The sequence below is a fragment of the Natator depressus genome, chromosome 12 (genome assembly GCF_965152275.1).
Source record: "Natator depressus isolate rNatDep1 chromosome 12, rNatDep2.hap1, whole genome shotgun sequence".
Taxonomy (NCBI): domain Eukaryota; kingdom Metazoa; phylum Chordata; order Testudines; family Cheloniidae; genus Natator; species Natator depressus.
The window spans coordinates 2,292,935-2,311,415 of record NC_134245.1 but is presented as its reverse complement, the minus strand read 5'-3'; the positions used below and the strand labels follow the sequence as shown (position 1 = coordinate 2,311,415).

The 18,481-nt window shown below is 54.5% G+C and overlaps 1 protein-coding gene across 1 annotated transcript in view; it reads left to right on the top strand.

Annotated features, from left to right (window-relative positions):
• CARMIL2 (capping protein regulator and myosin 1 linker 2) overlaps positions 1 to 18,481 on the top strand; it is a 131,178-nt gene that overhangs the window by 93,481 nt on the left and 19,216 nt on the right. The window contains exons 31-34 of the mRNA XM_074968329.1: positions 3,045 to 3,313; positions 11,544 to 11,647; positions 15,719 to 16,124; positions 17,624 to 17,743. Coding sequence (XP_074824430.1) covers positions 3,045 to 3,313; positions 11,544 to 11,647; positions 15,719 to 16,124; positions 17,624 to 17,743 — 899 coding nt within the window. The remainder of the gene's footprint in view (positions 1 to 3,044; positions 3,314 to 11,543; positions 11,648 to 15,718; positions 16,125 to 17,623; positions 17,744 to 18,481) is intronic.

Below are 18,481 nucleotides of genomic sequence, written 5' to 3'. Positions count from 1 at the left end.
TTGCTATAAGTCAGCCAGGCGATGTCAGAATTACCCACAAGGCTGCTGGCACCATGTGGATGCAGATCTGGGAAGGGATCTCACTTGAAATTTGCCTTTCCACCAGCTTGCACAGCTCTCCTGGTTCCGGAGAGCCAAACTCCAGAGCTTCTACGGGACAGAGTGAACCTGGTATCTCTCTTTTATGAGAACAAACCCAGCAGATCAAAGCCGTGCTTCTGTGACTGATATACAAATGTCTTGTTGCCTGGATATATTCGTCTGCATTGTCCCCAAAGTCTTCCTCCTTCTCTAGTGGCTTTAGCACCCTGTGGCCACAGCCCCATATTTTAGCATGATTTAGCTTCCAGGCCTCCAGATTAGCAGCAGGCTTGGTGCCAGTCAGCCTGGGACAGTGCTGGTATCACCGCTCATGTGGGGTCCCGCTGGCCCAGTTGGTTCACCTGTCTCATGTTGTGAGGCATGGTTTTAAGTTCCCCTCGAGTCCATGGGGAGGCGTAATAGGAAGTGCCGGCCCCTTGTTTAGCATAAAGTGCCTGGGGCCAGTGACTGGAGCCATTGTAAGGAATTGTGACATGAAATGAAACACCTCCTTTCCCAAGATGCCCTGGGGCAGCCCCATGAATATCTGTTTAGAAAGGTGCACATGTGGTTTTCAGCTCTCTCTGAGTAATAACCCTGTGTGAGGCATTTGTGACTCATGGCTCTGCTCTGGGGTGAGGAGAGAGACTTCTCGAGCCACTCAGCCCTACTGCTGAGCCCCAGATCGATTCAGGGCTTGTGGGAATCTGAAAATCACTGCTCGTGCTTTGTCCCATGGGGGGAGCATTTCCCATTGGCTGGGTCTGTAGAAATAAGCTTTATCTGATTTAGTCCACAGGCAGTTGCAGGGAGATGTTACTACTTCCCTGCTCCGAGGGGAAGGTCTGTCCGGTGCGCAGCGTAGATCAGGCGGATGAGCATCAAACGATGATGGTAGAACACACGCTGAGAATCGCAGTGCTCGGAGAGGCGGGCGCGGCTGCCATCTCTCCGTGGTGATGCTGGCAGAGCAGCTTTTGTCAGCTCCAGGTGTCGCCCTCCGACTGCAGCGCAGAGAGGGCACAGGGAGGTTTGTAGCAGTCGGCCCCAGGCGTTCTTGTCACAGAATCTGGCCAGCTGGAAAAATGGATTTGCTTAAAGGGAAGCTTTCAACAGGCAAAACATCCTGTACGAATATCCATGCCCAACAGCTTTGTGTGCTGGAGTCGCCGTCTGCTACAATGGAACAGGAGCAGAACCTCCCCAAGGGCTCTTAGAGCTAGAGGGAGGAAGGACAGGGCTGGGCTCCCCTGTGAAGCTCTGATATGTTGCTTTGCAGTGAAAGGAGAAGGTTTGGCTGTGCCAGGATTGGCTGTACCTCCCCTGGAAGCGGTCTCTCTCTCCTTCCCCACCAGCTGGCTACAGCTGAGGAAGGGACTGACTTAAGAAAGCAAATGCCGTTGAGCCCAGCGAGGAAGTGCCCTGCCTGCCAGTAGCACCCCCTTCTAGCTGCACTAGGCCCTGATCTCCCGCTTAGCGCTGCGTCAGCACAGAGCTGATCGTGGACAGCCACACGTCGGTGTTTAACGCACGTAGCAAGGAGGGCCAAGCAGGAGAGTCTGAGCAATGTGGACTCTCTGGAACACGTGTGGTCAGGTCAGTAGAAATACTAGCCGTTGTGCAGCCACCCTCCTGAGGTCTGTCTGTCAGTCTGCATGTGATGGGGGTGTGTAATGCGCGGCACTCCAGGTTGGTTGCCTGTTGCCTCTCAGAGAGACACTCACCCTGGTACCTTGCTTATGCAGCTGAACAGACGCAGGCCCTGATCCTGCAGTTGGATCAGTGTGGTGGGCCCCAGCACTGCATGGGGTCTGATCGGAGTCATTGGTCTCTGTGTGGGCACAGGGTTTGCCCTTGTGGCTCCGATGGCTGGTTCCGGAGCAGCCGTTTTTGAGTGGTATTGATCCTACCCGGGCCACTGCCAGCTGCAAGGGTGATGGGAACCTCTTCACCGCCAGCAGGCATACAGGCTCCAGAGAGAAGGTACTGGTCCAGGCCACCAAAGGGCAGTGCTGACCTGACCCACCCTCCGCTATAGAAGGTCCTTGGTGGGAGCATAACCGTTGCATCTCCCCAACAGAACCCCTAGGGGTGGGAGGCAGGGGCATCCCCTCTAGCCCTTCCGGGGGTGAATTCCCATAGAGCACAGGCAGGTGAGTGGGAGCAGGGAAGTGGGACTCAGCTGATCTGCCCCACCCATTGTAGCTCCCCCCTTGGGTACTCTGCTGGGATGTGATTAATCTCTATTGGCGTGTGTGCTGTTTCAGGGTAATACAGTATCACAGATTAAAACTATTGTTAATTATTATTTTATTATCGGTTGTGTTTGTCAGAGTGCCTGGGAGCCCTAGCCAGGACCCCACTGTGCCAGGCGTTGTACAGCCACAGAACAAGGAAACAGCCCCTGCCCCAAGACCTTATGTCTAACACACTAGCCTGTTAGACCAAGCTTATTGGAACTGAATGCATGACATCTGTTATCAGTCCAAGTGCCACCTGGCTAAACTGGGCTCTGTTTGAATCGATTCTTGCTAGTTTTGTCCACTTAAAAGTTAAAAGGAGAGCAGCAATTTCTCCCCGGCAGCTCTTCAGCTGCCTGTGCCCAGAGCAGGAGCGAGCCCTGACCGGTGCCCTACTGACATGCACAAAAGTCTGCCCAGATGCTGCCAGCCCTCTGTGCATGAGCTCCCACCGATCCCCAGGGAAGTTCTGTGCATGGAAGGCCAGGCCCCAAGTCCATTCCAAGAGATTGATGCACAAGCTACTCCCACTGTCTGTGGCATTTTTGCAAACTGTGGCAAGGTTTATTTTTCCCCTGTGGTGCTGGGAGCACTGAACGTGCTAGCCATGATCTGCAAGGCTGTCTGAGCTGCTTGTGTAATAATCTCCCTGCGCAGGCACAGCATTCTGCCTGTGCCAGATTTTCAAAGGTTTTCTCCACCTTCTTCCCCCCACCCCCCCAGGTCTGTCGGAGCTCGATCTTCAGGCAGAGGCAGAAGATAACAAGATTGGAACTCACCAGGCTCTGCTGTCAGTCAGCTGTGCCTCTCTGAAGTCACGCCCTGCCTCCACAAAGGATGCTGAGACTGGAAGCAGTTTGCTTCCTTTCCCAGAGCCTGCACCCATACAGTCCCTCATGGACCTGCCAACTGAGGGAGAGAAGCTGGAGCACTGCACCCGAGCTAGGCCCCGACCTCACCGCAGGAACAAGCGGCCTCCAAGCAAGCCGAGCGTAAGCCTGCTTTTCCTTCTTCGTCAGGCAGGGCTTAATTATGTCACGGGGAAATATCTTTAACCAGCAGTTATTCCAGCCCTGAAAGATGAAAGATACCGAGCAGATACAGCTGTTTTGTTATGCAGTCATCAGCTGGGCTTTGGCTGCTGCTGGTTTTTACCTTGGAGGAGGAGGTTTTAGCTGAGGGTATGTGGTGGCTTTATATTGCCGGTGGATTGCTAAAATCTTTCTTGAGATGCTGCAGCAATATTGTAGATGTGACACAAGCAGAGAAGCTGCAGTTTGCATGCAGGGGCTTTGCCCGTCTGCAGTGTCGTTTTCTGTCTGAGTATATTGATTTGAAACCTTTTTGGCTGGCTTGAAGGTCTCTGATGGGGGTGTATTTCCTACCTACCGGAGCCTTCAGCAAAACTGGGAAATTTGCTTTAACTCTTAGATGCTTGTTTGCCCCAAGGATGCACTGGCCTGGTGAGACGGCCCTTATCCTTTTGAACACATTTGGAATTAACAGTGAATCTTTTCCACAGTAAAAAAGCTCACTGACTGGTATACGGCTCTCTGATACTTCTGACTCATTTGATTAGTTTCAAAAGTGACAGGATCTGCCCCCTTTCTGTCAATCAGTTCATTTATAACTCAGCCTTAGGCCTCGGGGGAAGGCAACGTAACTTTGGGGGGCTGTGGAGTTAGAGCCTAAATAAAGCGAGAGATCACCATTCCTGGGGGAGGTGGGTAGTCATTTAGGCCAGACTAGCCCATCTCACAGCGGGATGGTTTTAAAAAGCTGAGGAGCAGAGTTTGGTTCCCTTGTCAAGCTGTTTCTGTTAATTGACCATTGGCTGCCTTCGTTTTCAAAGCAGGGGATTCTGTCTCCATGCAGAATGAACCCAGGGTTTGCCCAGCACACAAGGAGAGTCTGGTGCTCCCCAGCCCTTCCTGGGAGCAAGCATCAGCTCTCGGTGCAGGCAGGCTGCAGCTCCCCTACGCTGATGTGGCAGGGCTCAGACTCCCGTACGTGGGCTTTGTTCTGAGCAAGGGTAATGGGGGTGTTGCCCCCCCCCAGGCTCCCAGTGGTAGAGGTCTGGCCCGCTCCAGGTTCATGTCCGAGGAGGTGCGGCCCACCCTCCGAGCCCCACTCGGCACCAGTGCCACCTCCCTGGCATGTAGGGGGCACAGAGGCTCCCTTTGCGCAGCCTACCCTCTGCCAAGGGTGAATTCCGCCCTGGGACCTGCATGGCATCAAACCTGGCACCTGCATTCCAAGCTCTGCGGAGCTGCCACCTGGCACGGGCATTGGGAGAGTCCCTGGCTGAGGACCACGTCGTGCACTGGGAATTGCACTGGGCTGGCCTCTCATAGCATGCTTGCATCTCTACCCCCTTCTTTAGGCATCTCCTGTGGGCCAAAGGGGTTTGATGGGATTTTCGCAGAGGGCTCAGCAGGCTGCCGCTGATTTTGCGTCTCTCCAGTGTCAGGGTTAGCGGCTGTGTCCCTGCTCCGCAGCTGTTCTGGCAGACAGGGTGCCCCTCTGACCTCGCTTCTCGCCTTCCCTCTCTTCCATTGGGGCCCAGCAGACACAGCCAGAGGGAGGTAACTCTGGCATCAAGCAGGGGCTGTGTGTTTACACACAGTGCAGGGGGGTGGTCAGCCAGGCATCCAAGGTCTAACACCATGAACTGGAAGGGAGAATTGCTTTGATTGGAGAGAAACCGTTCCTGCTCCTTATTGAGCCTGAGACGATAAAAGTCTTAACGGCCTCTTCCCAGCAACACAGTTCCTTGTGTCGATGAGAGCAGGGTAACCTCCAGCCTCCAAAGAGGAAAGGCTTTTTAGGGTCTCTCCTTTCTCCCTGCACCACGAGACCCAGGAACCTCCCCTGGCGCGTCCGCCCAAGATTTCACTGGGCTCAGACCTGGCATGTGCAGAGCATTGCCGCTGCTGTGCTGGCATCCAGGACCGGCAGTAAGAGCTGCAGCCTGTACCGGGGCTCACCCCTTAGGGGACTGGGGCTTGCCAGCCCTGATTATAGAGTGAGGTACCCCTGGGGTGGCTCAGGTAATTCCCTAGAAAGGGCAGCAGGGGGCTGCACAAAGGGCAACGCTCCAGAAGCTGTGGTTGAATCTGCAGAGTGAGGAATGGCTCCTGCGGGGAAGACTGGAGACCAGGGGAGTTGCCCTAGGCAGGGAGGCCTGGGAGAGACCCTGACCCAGGGAAGAGCCTGCAAAGGCCCCAGCCAGGAAGGCCTGGGAGGAGAAAGAGGAAGCTTGGGTTGGGTGGCCTTAGGATTAGACTTGGTCTGGGGAGTGGAGGGTTTTGAGGGCTTATTTTATATTAATAAGCCCAGGCCCTAGGGAGGGGTATTTTTGCCCGAGAAAAAACTTGAAGGGAAGTTTTATTTGAAAAGTCCAAGAGGGGAAACGGAGGCAGGCTGCCTCTAGCGTGAGCCCAGGCCACGGGGGTGCATGGGAGGCAGCCGGCCTGACTCCACTGCCTCACTAACTAGCAAGCTATACTGGCGGGACAGTCAGGCCCCGGGTTTGCGCGGCTGCTGAGAGCATGAGGGTGATCGTCTTGACACATCTCCTCTACACGAGAGAGGACGAGTTCCCTCCCATGCTGGCCAGTCTAGTAGCAAGTTGCTCCTACAGACAGGGACAGGCCCAGGGGACTGGCATGGCACTGCCTTTGGACTGTAGGGTTTTCTAGTCCGATCCAGGCAGGAGAGAGTCCTTATGGGTTAGTATTGCCTGAGCATTTGGCTAGGGCCGTATCTGACAGATGTGACGTGCAAGTGGATGCTTAGCACTGGCACTGCTCTCCAGAGACACAAATAATGGTGGAATGAAAAGCTGGTATGGATTTAAATGCCAGCAAAGAAGAAATAGCCTTGCGCTTGTCAATTGCAAGCCATCAACCCTGTGCAACTCATGGGACCGGACCAGGGTCGGACTCTTGAGGAGAATACCTAGCGCTGATGTAGCTTGTTTCTGTCTGTCCCTTGGAGACGGTGGGCCAAGGTCTGCACTTGGAGCGGTAGGCACCCTTCTAACGGAGTCACTGCAGCTCGTCTGAGTGTGCCAGGGATTTGACCTAACTTTGGGGCAAACACTGTTCATCCTTTCCCAGGCTGCCCACCCTCGCCTTGGCTCCGGGACGAGGTGCTTCGGCATCTGCCCCTTGCAACGTCTGGTTTTGTTGTGCAGTGCCCTCCTTGCTCTGCAGCTGCTGCTCACTAGCCAGGTTCTCTGCATGGTGCCTTCGACATCTGGGGCTGCTCAGACATGCCTGAAATGGTTAGCAGAGAACCCCAGCATGCTAAGGGCACCTTTGTGCCCCGCGGCCGTTGCTCGGGTGCCTCGGGCTGGTTGTAGGTAGCCATTGAGGTAGCACACTCTATCAGGCGCCAGTCCCAGTTCGCTTTACTGGCTATGGCCCAAAGGTCAGCTTTTACAGGTGCGTATTTAAGGTTTATACACCTGCTTAAGTACTTTGCTGAGTCGGAGAATGAGCATCCCAAGGATAATTAAGCCACTGAACTGTGGCTACCTCTGGGATGCAGAGCGGTGGCTAGCAGGTGTACAGGCATTCTTCAAAAGACACACTCTGAGGCAAACACTTAGCAGTGAAGAAGGAGAGACCCTGGTTGAGACCTCATTAGCATTTCCTGCAAGCACCAGTTTGGCCCAGTAGGAAGAGAAATCAAAATGTTGGCTCCATCCCAGCCAATGCTTGGAGCTCCTGTGAGCTCGCAGGGCTTGGGAGTGCTGCAGAGCTGCTCCAATTTGAAAGTACTTTTTAATTCATGGCATTGGTGGGACAAAACGTCTGAGTTAACTAACCTAGAACTAGGGACGAACATGAGCCAGAACCCCAGAGCCAGACACCCCCAGACGCTGGGGCAGTTTGCATCTGCAGACAATGCTGGGAAAGAATCCTGACTACTCCACACAGGCCCATGCGAAGGGTTCTGCAAAAGTTTTGCCTCGTGAGAGGCCTGTGCGTCTGCACGGTGGGAACAGGAGCAGATGGCTCTGAGAAGATAGGACTGTGCTTAAAGCTTTTGCCACCTCCTGTAAGTAACCCCATTAGAAGGGGCTTTGTAGCCCAGTCCTCCCTTTGTACATTGTATTTAGACTGGGGGTGGGGGGGGGCTCCTGTGGCTTTTGATGGAGCCGTGGAAAATCCCCAGAAGGGAGCATTCAGTTCACAAGGCAACAGATCCCATTTTAGCACTCAGTAACTCCAGCCCTCCATAAACATGCTTGAATTCTGCCAGAGCGGGCTGCTGCAGGTGAGTGGGGAGGAGGAAGTGTGGGAGGATGAGAGCCCTTCCAGGTGTTTAGCTGGGATTATTACAAACTACAGCTGCTCTGTGTCTGACTGCACCCCCAGGGAGTCCGTGGCCCTCCTAGCAGTCGGGGAGGGGGCTCAGGGGGGCAGTGTTCCATTCCACGGACCTGTCGATAGGACTAAACATATAGAATTATGATAACACTTTGCACTTGGTGCTTTTACATTTTCTTTCCAAAGGGCCTTAAACACAGTAACTAGTTCATCCCTGCAGCCTTCCTGGGAGTTGGGTAACCCCATGTGACTAACCCCATCTTCAGCTGGGGAAACTGAGGCACTCAGCAGGCTGCACCCAGATCTAGGGGGAAAGGGTGCAGTTCTCCTGGGCCAAAGTGAATGGGGCTGTAAATGGTGATGTAAGTTGCTTATTGCATATACATGCCCCTGAAAATGGGGCTCGTGGTACTAGTGCTTTGGCCGTAGCCTTGGTTGGACAGTGCTGTTGTTGCACCATGTTGGCATTCAGTGTGTGTGCGCAAAATGAGCATGAGATGTGCCGGCTCAGCAGGCGGGGGTTGCACAGGGGTTAAGATCGCATAGCTCTCCTGCCCTGCTTTATGTTACACCCCACTGGTTAGCTGTCCATCTGGCTAGTACCCCTTCTGCCTGGGCAACACGTAGCGTGACACCCTGCTGGCAAGCAGTTATCCGACCGGCACTGTGAAGGGGCAGGAGGGTACAGGCTCCTGTATGCCAGGCTTGGCCTGAGCGTTGGCCTCCCGCTGCCTTTTTAGTTCCTTGCAAAGCTCCTGTCCGCTCCCTGTCTCTGGAGGTGGGAGCTGGCTGGGGTCTGCAGCCCTCAATAACGCAGTGTCGCTTGCTTGTTGATGTCACCTATTCCGCTCGCCAGTCTCCACTCCGCCCCTCGAGGGGTGGCTAGAGCTGGTCGCCACCCGGAGGCAGTTGGATGCTCTGAGCTCACCTCCCTCACTCTGGGATGCAGTTACCTGGCTAGTTTCCAGCCCCCGCCCTCCCCGCTGGAGCCCTTGAGCACGCTTGCCCCGGCCTTGTTGCTCAAACTGCTAAGCCATAGAGACCTTCTGCAAGAGCAGAGATCGTGTTGGGTGGGGGAATCAGAGGGGTCCCATTCTGAGAACCACAAGTGATTATCCTCCGAGTGCACACATCCTGCTGGGTTCCTCTCTTGTAGCTGCGGAGGGCTTTTGTCTGCCATGCAAAATGCTCCCTAGACTCGGAAAACAGCCTCTAGAAATCGACTCAGCGGAGAGCTGTGTGCGCTGCAGGCATTGCTGTGCACAGGGGCGCATGCCTATAGCACCGCCTTGGTACGACACAAACACTGCCTGGGTTGGGAGTGAACCGCCAAGGCTTCCCGCCAGGGGAATATCCCAAGCACCCCGGAGTTCCTCAGAAGGCCGGTCTTTTGTGTTTCTCCTGTCAATCAAAGCACATGGTTGGGCTTGGGTGTGAACGCGACCCCAGGGTTGAAAAGGAACTGCTGGATGGCACAGGCCAATGCCCCATGTGTTTAGCTGGGGGAACCCTCACGGGACAGGGCCCTTCTGATTGGTCACACTTAACCCAGTCCTCACCTTTGCAGGCAAGGCTGCACAGGGTGAGGTGGGAGTGAGACGAGCAAGAAGGGCAGAGAAACCCTAGAGAGACCAGTGGGATCCAACACAGGAGCGGAGAATAGCAAATTGGACCTGGGAGAACAAGCGGTGTTTGTCTGGGGGAACCTCTCCGGTTCCTATGGCCATGGGGTGACAGAGTGGGGGAGCAGCCAGCCAGTCAGATGCACACGTGTGAGGGGAATGTGGTTTTGGGGGTGGACCCAGGCCTGTTACAAGATAGCGGGTTGTGGCCCAGGCTGTTGAGTGAGTGACACATTTGGGACATGATGCTCGGATCTGGGCTCTGCCATAAAGTAAAGATAGAGGCTCACTGGAGCAGCGTGTGAGGAGAGCAGTGAAAGGGCCAGACATGGAGGAGGTGAGGAGTCCTTCATGGGATGAAATGAAGAAGCTTGGGCAGGAGATCTGGGCTAGCAGCTGGCCAGCAGGGGCCTGCTCCCACACACAGGAGTAGTGGTGTTTCCAGGGGGACAGGATCAGACCCATAGCACGTGGAATAGTTTCCTAAGGGAAATGATGAAATTCCTTCCCCCAACCCTGGCTGCATAGATCATTTAGAAGCCACTGGGACAAAATACTGGCAAAGGATCTGTGGAGAGCAATCTGGCACCAGGGCAAGTACTCAGAGTGAGGGATGGGTTTTGCTGACCAGAAATTGGAGACTATATGGCCTACAAATGATCTGACTCCTCACAGCTCTGATGTCACCCAGTTTTGGCCTAGAATTTTCCCCATATTTGCAATCTGTATTTGGTGGGGTGTTTTCTTAGGGTGTTAAAAACTGGGCGCCTTGTCCTGGAGCTTTTCCAGTAAGTCGAAAGTGAAATGGAACGCACGCAGTCTCCTGCTGTCCAGGGGAAAGCGTTTATGAGGCCGCTCCTGAGTCTGTCACTTGGGACACGTGCCCCAAGGATGTTGCTGGGAAGAGGAAGATTGGGCTGCTCTTGGCCATCTCCCTGGAACCGGGTGCAATCTCTTCACTTGGTAACATCACCAAGCATGAGCGGGCAGCAAGTTCTAAAAGCACCACATGGGCAATTTTCAGACCTAGTGCTGAGCAGCTGGAAATGCTGCACAATAATGGCAGGGGGAGCTTAGCCATAGCACAGGCTTTGGCTTCAAGCATCAGCTCTTGGGAAGGCGCAGAAGAAAACACACTGGTGCAAAGTACACTGGGGAAGCTAGGCATCACCCCAGCCCGGCCAGGCTGTTTCTTGGAGCTGGGTGTATGTCTGAGCCTGCAGGCAGGGTTGTTTGGGGACAGCCGGGAGGTGCTCCAAGGCTGTGGAGGGTTTGAATTCACTGTCAGGCCTGCAGCTGTGCACCCTATAACAGGGAAGAAACCGTTTAGATGATGGAAGCAGCACTTGGCTTGTGATCTTATTCTGGAGTGGTTTTTTCTTTATGTCCCTTCTGATGCACAGCCATGTGGCATTGAAGGGAGGCCGTGTGAGCTACTGCAGTGGCTCTTGTCCTTTCCAGACCACAGTACTCCTTTCAGGAGGCTGATTTGTCTTGTGTACCCCAAGTTTCACCTCACTTAAAAACTACTTGATTCCAGAATCATACATAAAAATACAGAAGTGTCACAGCACAGTAATACTGACAAATCACTGACTTTCTCATCGTTACCATATAATTAAAAATAAATCCATTGGAATATAAATACTGTACTTACATTTCAGTGTATAGTATATAGAGCAGTATAAACAAGTCATTGTTTGTATGACATTTTAGTTTGTACTGACTTTGCTAGTGCTTTTATGTCACCTGTTGGCAAAGTGGGCAAATATCTAGATGAGCTGATGTACCCCCTGGAAGAGCTCTGCTACCCCCGGGTACACATACCCCTGGCTGAGAACCACTGCACTAGTAGATAGAGCGCTGTCCTGGGATTCAGGAGACCAGGGTTATATTCCCGGCTCTGCCACTGGCCTGCTGAGAGACCTTGGGCAAGTCTCTGTACCTCAGTTTCCCCCCCTGTGAAACCGGGATAGTGTTGCCCTCCTTTATAAAGAGCTTTGAGATCTGCTGATGACGAGTGCTAGGTAAGAGCTGGTTGCTAGTACTGTTGTTTTATTTATTCAACAGCAAATTTATACAAAGGTGTGTACGTGCGCGTGCAATTAAAAAGCAGCTGCATCAGTAGGAACGTCAGGGAGTGATTTCTCACTTTCTCCTGGGAGCGTCCCCCTGAATTCAGCTTTTCCCCCGGCGTCTCGCCTCCCCTCTTCCCTGCTTCTGCAGCACTGAGCAGTTCTGACTGTGGCACTTGCTCGTAGGTCCAGCCAGCCCCGACTGAGAATGACGAGGACAGAAGCATTACTTGCGTGGATGAAGGGCTAGAGGAGTTCTTTACCAAGAAGCTGATCCAAGAGGAACCGCTGTAAGTAAACGAGGTGTATTCAGTACTGTAGCTGCTACTGGGCCGTGCCCGCTGTGTGTCCGCTCTCTGGCAACACAAGCCCTGCCTTCTGGACCTCCGTGGGCCTCGCTGTCTGTGTACAGGCAGTGACGCACATGTACCAACCCACAAGTCCTCGGAGCGTCCAGTCCCTGATCCACTGACCATGCACAGAATTACCTGCCGTTCCCACAGGGAAGGGACTCCGCAGCTCATGAGTTACACCTTAGAACACAGCTCTGCTAAACATAACATCACGCTCGCATGATTCCAGAACACTGGAGAATTGGGGTCATGCCGGAGGGGGCAAAGCGGCGTGCTCTTCATAAAGGGCATCCTCCGTCCGCTACCAGACAGAGCCACATCTGGTTTGTCCCAGTACCAGACGGGGGACAAAACACCCCAACAGAGGACTGTCCAGGCCAAAACTGGACAAGGGACCCCCTTAGCTTAAACACACAGCACTTTGATCTAGTTATAGTGAAAACAAGAATCAGTTTATTATCAAAGAGATTCAAGTGAGTGTGAATAAGAATATTGGAAATGGTTACAAATAAAATCAATAACACACTTTCTAGAGACCAAACTTAGTTCACAAGTTCTCCTCCTGTCTAAAGAAGCTGGTCTTACCCAAAGATTTCTCCAGTGTTTTCAACCAAGCCTGGCTGGAATCCCTTTTCATGAAGCAAACTTCCTGCCCATTCACTTCCTTGCTGAGGGAGTCCTCTTTGCACCCCCAAACTAGACAAAAACAAGCCTTTGATATTTACATCAAGACAGGGTTCCTCTCCCCCATCCTGCCCCACATCTATCTCTTCCTGCTACTTTCCTTCTAAAGTCCCCTCTGCTCTTCATTAGCTTAGAATGCCAGTGGCTGCTCCTTGTGAACCAGACAATGCTCAATTTACATGTAAACAGATTAGATGGACAAACTGCTCCTGTCTGACAGCTAACCTGCTTTTCACATTGGATGCAGGCTGTAAGAATGTAATTGTCAGTGTATATACAGAACTCCTTACATGACAGCTATACATGCATTTCACAACAGTATCGCTGACCAGTGTGACACAGGCTTTGAGCCCTCACATGGCATTCTTTGAACTAGAATGTGCATACTAAGCCCAGGGGAGTCCTGTAACCCTTAGGCCATGTGCCAGTTGGCATCAAGAGTTGCCTGGGTCACAAGCTAATGCTAAACTGGGGAATCGCCCTCAGTCATTCCTTGGGGCAAAATTACCTTGCATGGTTTGAAATTCAGGTCACTACTAATTAATAGACATTAATGCTTTTAAACACCATTCATCTAGCACTCCGAGTGCCTTGTGAACATATTAGCAAATTCTCACAATACACTATCTGTGTTTGGGTGTGGGATGTTATAGGGATCATTTCACCCACTGCAGAAATGCACTCATGTCTGGGGTGCGACACAGCAACTGTTTAACAGCACACAGAAATGGTACACCGCAGTTTTGGTCAAGGACTGAGTAAGAATCTGGTTCAGAGCTTTAGCTGGTCTGACTTCAGTGGCACTCTACCATCTGATGCCAGCTGAGGACCTGGCCCACCAAGTCCAACTGGAAGTGCAAGGGGGCATTTAGGATGTTAGAATGCCATTCCCTGAACTGGAATGAGCCCAGGACACTGGGGTTCGCACTATTACACTTAACAATGAGTGTAGTGGGCTCTGCAGCTAGTGGGCATCTCCCTTTGGGGTCCTGGCCAGAAGGTGGCCTTTGAGAAGTGAGGCAAGGTCGGCTGATGCACCAGACTGGGCGCTGGGATTTGAAACTAGCTCTTCCAAGCCCATGGCCCTTTGGGAGGAAATCAGTGTACAAGGGCAGTGGGAGCTAATGCAGTCAGTTGGGACCTGGAAGCCAAAAACGTGTGGGTTGTCCTTCCAGACTTGCTGCGTGTCCTCGGGCAGCTCACTCCCGGCGTCCGTTTCCACCTCCACAAAGGGGCTGACAGGCTCTGGAGGGCTCGTTCACTGGGGCTGGGAAGGCAGGAAGCACTGAATGTGGGCTGAGCATTGCTGGGGCAGACCTTAGAAACCAGGCAGCATGGCCTGTGCAGGGCTTAGCTCAGGTGTGTTCGCAAACAAAACTCTGCCCCCGCCCCTCCCCGCACAGGAGGAGTCAAAATTGAGCTAGATTTTCTCTCCTTTCCTTTCTTATCCTTCTCTGGTCTCTGTTTTCCTCATTGTCCCTTGCTCTGTCACCCCTCCCACAAGCAGCCTCCCGCTGAGCGGGACTCGCTTCCCTGTCGTTGTGTTGATCTATATTTCCTACCACTTGTCACTTGGGCTTTCCTTCCAGCTAGCGATAGTGATCCCTGTTGATGAAACTAGTGTTGAGATCTGCCCCCCCCCGCCCCCGTCTCGGTGTAAAACTCTACTCGTGCATCCTGCTGCACTGGGAGCCGGAGGTGTTCCCTGATCGAGACATCCCCTGAACTTGGCAGAAGCCCGGCTCTGAAATGCACGACCCTTCCTGGTAAGAACGAGAGCCAGGCACAGCCTCATGCAGTGCAGTAGTTAGGTTTTCGTACCCAGCCAGCTGTTGTCCTGGCCAATTGAAGTTGTCCCCATCCTGGGGGAAGAGAGCACTAGTGTTACAGGGTGGAACCTGCCCTGCAGGGAAGAGGGAATTGTAAAGGGCTGGGCTGTATCTAGCAGCCTGTGCTGGGGAAGTAGAGAAGGATGTCTTCTGCGATCTGGGCACTCATCATGAACAGTGGTGCTGAAAGCAGCAGTGCCCAGAGGGGAGCTGGCAGGGTTCTTACAGAGCCAGCTGTCGGCCCTTGCACCTGAGGCTATGTAAAGCCGAGGAAGAGCCAGCTTGTGTCTGCTACTAGCTGGAGTAATGGTGTGGCCACCCCAGGCTACCTTCACGGGCCGCCTAGACACACCCCTATTTACTGCTGGCCTCTAGGGAGTGTGGCCATCTCTACACTCTGGGACCATGTCAGCCATGGAGGAAAATTGCCATCACGACTGCCCAAGTGGGAGGCCTTGGGAAGTCCCCTCCGTGTTCCCGGCCAGGAGAGGAGGGTATCACTGAGCTTGCGTCCTGGTGCAGGTTGAGACAGGACACTGGAGCTGACACTGGTGCAGCCTGGATCTCCACCCAGGGCTGCTGCGGTCAGTGACGGCTCCTGGTTCTCCACCTCCGTCTCGCGCGGTCCCTGGGACCTGGCAGCCCCTGTGGCGCAGGGAATGGTGGTGTCAGGAGCCGGGCCTAGTCAGGGTGGTTCTGGGACTAGCCATGCCTCTCGAAGCCGCCTGACCTACTGTGTATGAAACGTCTTCAATTATTGACTTGCTAGGGCAGAAATCCTGGCCGATTAGTGTGAGACTGCAGAGCGGTGCAGCCCCGGGGAGTGGCTGAGTGCTGGGGGGAAGTCCGGCCCGTCCTTGTGGAGGGCCGGCTGCTCGGTGCGGGCCGGGGCAGTGTTAGCACAGGAGCCTTTGCGCTGGAGAATGCTAACAGCACAGGCTGTCCCCAGGGCCAGGGACCCCGACCTGGCTAGCTACGGTCCAGAGCTGAGAGGCGGCTGCACCTCTGCAGCCGAAGCTCCTGGAGGGGAGACGGTGAAATGTGCAGCCAAGTGTGTCTGCAATGAATCTCCCAGGTGGGGATCTTCTCGTGCCAACCCCCATTTCCCAGCCCCTTCCCAGAGCCCCGCATCCTGCTGCCCGCTGGGCACCCTCCAAGGGCTAGGACTGGGGCTAGGCTGTGCTCCAACATGCCTCCCCCCCACTGATTTTTCTAATCCCAGTAGCCAGGGGGAAGTTCAAAGACAAGGAAACAGTAAAGAGGCCACCGAGCCAGCTGCCTTTCCAAGGGTGTGGTGAGTCCCCTCTGCCATGAAGATGTTCCTTTCCTGCCCCTTCCCTGTGGACTGGCTCCCCAGGCTGCAGGCTGGCAGCAGAGAAGTGCTTGACACAGTTCTTGGCATTGGGGGCACAGTGATTCTGGTACCTGCTCTCAGTTCATGTCTCCGATCAGCACCTGTGCTAACTCTTTTCCTGGCTTCCTCCTCTTGCTCCAGCCCAGCCCCCCAGGGGATCTCTCCTGGCTCAGCCCGCCTCGTGCCGTCTGGCACCCGGACCTTCAAAAAGAAAATAGGAAACTTCTTTGCGTTCAAGAAGCCGAAGTCCAGCAGGGGCTGGAAGTGCGAGAAGGAGCCAGAGGGCAGCCCCTCGGCAGCCAAGGGCAGGAAGTCCACTCGCAGTGACATTTCAAAGCCTCCCAGTAAGGCAGGGGAGCCTGGGAAGGCGCTGAGCAAATCCGAAGAGGGTGGGCTTGCCGTGGAGCCCAGGGCCAATGCAGAGCCCAGCCAGACCCCCGATGCCGCCCACAGGATCAGGCCCAAGTACTCCCGAGAGGGCAAGTCACAGTCCCTCATACTCCTGTCTGGTGAGGATGAAGAGGTTCTAGGAGCGAAACATGAAAAGGTAACAGCCCCCTTCCCCCACCGCCCCAATCCTAGCCCCCGGGAGCCTGTGCTCCTGGCATTTGCTCCAGTTTAGGGGTGTCCTGAGTGTAGGGGCCCAGTTCATCCCTGGAGTCAGCACAGGGGAACTTGGCCCTCCGGTGTAGCAGGTGCTTTGCTAAGTAGCTGCGCAGCAGAGAGCAGGAGCCCGGAGGCTCTGTGTTGTGTGAGGTTTGTATCCCCCCTGGCTGGCCTGAGCTGCAGCCAATGTAAAGGGGACTGTTCATGGAGGCTGGTTCTCCAGCTCTCAGACTGCCTGGCCCAGCCTGTGTGGCCTGGTGTCTCCAGCCAGGGGCACCCTAAGAGTGATTCAGGGTTCATAGGGATCTGTGGGATGACTCCCATTGACCTCAGGCAGGTTTGGATCAGGCCCCAAATCCTGGCCTGACCTAGCCAGTCTTGGCTGCTGGCTGCACTACAGATGGGCTTGGGCGTGGGGCTGTCTCCCCACTCCATGCCTGGGAAGCGGCAGGGGACTTTGGGGGCATGGATGGCCCCAACCAATCTAGCACTGTGGGGTCTATTGTTGTTGGGCCCCTCCCTGCTCCTGCCCACGTCCCTGGGGGATGATGGGGGAATTTGAGGCCTGCCCCAGTAACAGAGGATCAGAAAGAGCCCAGAGCAGCCAAGGACCGGGACTAGCTGCTGTGATACAGCTGGGTGGGGGAACTGATCTTAGGCAAACACGCGCCAGAGGGAGCTCCAAGGGTAGGGTGACCAGATGTCCCGATTTTATAGGGACAGTCTCGATGTTCGGGGCTTTGTCTTATAGGCGCCTATTACCCCCCACCCCCGTCCTGATTTTTCACACTTGCTGCTGTCTGGTCACCCTATCCAGGGGGGGCTGTAGCACCTGCTGCAGTTCTGGGGCAGGAGATCTGGAAGAGGACTGTGGCTGCAGCCCAGCAGCGACGTACAAACCTTGTGTCCCGAGCCAGACTCGCCTGATGCCGTCAGTTACTGCCAGGGGGCAGGCGTGTCTCTTGGCAAACCTGCCCTCGGCCTGGGCAACGTGAGGGGAGGGATGGATCTTGCTTTGCCCCCTGGGGTACGCTCTCCCCCTCCCGCTGGCCCTTGTACCCAGGTGGAAGGGGCTGAGTGTCATAAAGGAGCCTGGTTCTGGACCGGGGGAGGATCCCTGGAGCAGGCCTTGCAGAAGGCTGCAGTGGGGTTGGGGGCAAGGCACAAGGCCATGCAGCGGTCGGGGCAGGCATGGCATATGGGGCAGAGCTGCAGCACCATGGGGAACTCTCGCAGGACAGCCTGCCAAGGTGCCATGGCATAGCCCGGCTCCCCACGGCTCTACAGGGCTGCTGGGGGCCGGGAAGCAGCCCATACCTGGGAGGGCTCAAAGGTGGTTGAAAGCTATGGGGCCTGCCCAGCACAATGGGTGTGGGAGGCCCTGGTGACTGTAATGCAGCCACTGGGCATGCCCCCAGCTTTGTCCTGTTTGCCCTTCAGAGGCAGCCCTTTGAGAAGAGTGACGGGGAGATCCCCAACTCCTTTGAGCAGCGCGTCCATGTTATGCTGCACCGGATCGGGGTCACCAAAGTCCTGTCCTCTGAGGGGAAGAAGAAGCAGGTGAGAGGAGACGCACACACCCCCACCCTGGTTTTGCTGAGTCACCTTCCCCTGCTCCTTGTCCTGCCCCACGGAGGATGGCTCTTGAGGTTTGTGTTCCTCGCCTACAGGTGAAGAGTCGGCATTGCATGGAATAACCAGCAGGAAGGTGCTGCTCGGAACCCAGTCCCCATCCTCCCAGCCTTATTGCTGCCCCCCCCTCCCCATTTACATGAGAGGAATGGGCCCCCAATAGGCAAATATCACCAGTATGCCGAACCCTTCACATCCCAGCATTAGAATTTAAACTATGGCAGACTGACCAAGTGCTCAGAGTACTGCAATGGCCTGGCACGTGTGTGTACACTGCTGCCTTCTACTGGGTGTAATCGGAACTACAGTTGTGTGACATAGGCCCTCCACTGCCAACAGCTAGTGGTGATTCTCCATTAACTGAGATGGCAGGCAAGCGGGAAGGTGTGAGTTCTGTGCCCTCTGTCACAGTGATGTGGTTACATGCAGTGTAGGGGTAGCTGTTTGCTACAGCATACTCTCTTCTCAGTGCAAAGGCTTAACCCGCCCATTCACCATTCGTGAAAACAGAAGTGTGGGGACACTGAGAAAGGGATGTGCCAGCAGTGTGACAACTGCTCCAGCTGGCAAAATAATCTAGTGATCCTTTCTGGTCTGAACAAAAACAATGAGGAGTCCTTGTGGCACCTTAGAGACTAACAAATTTATTTGGGCATAAGCTTTCAT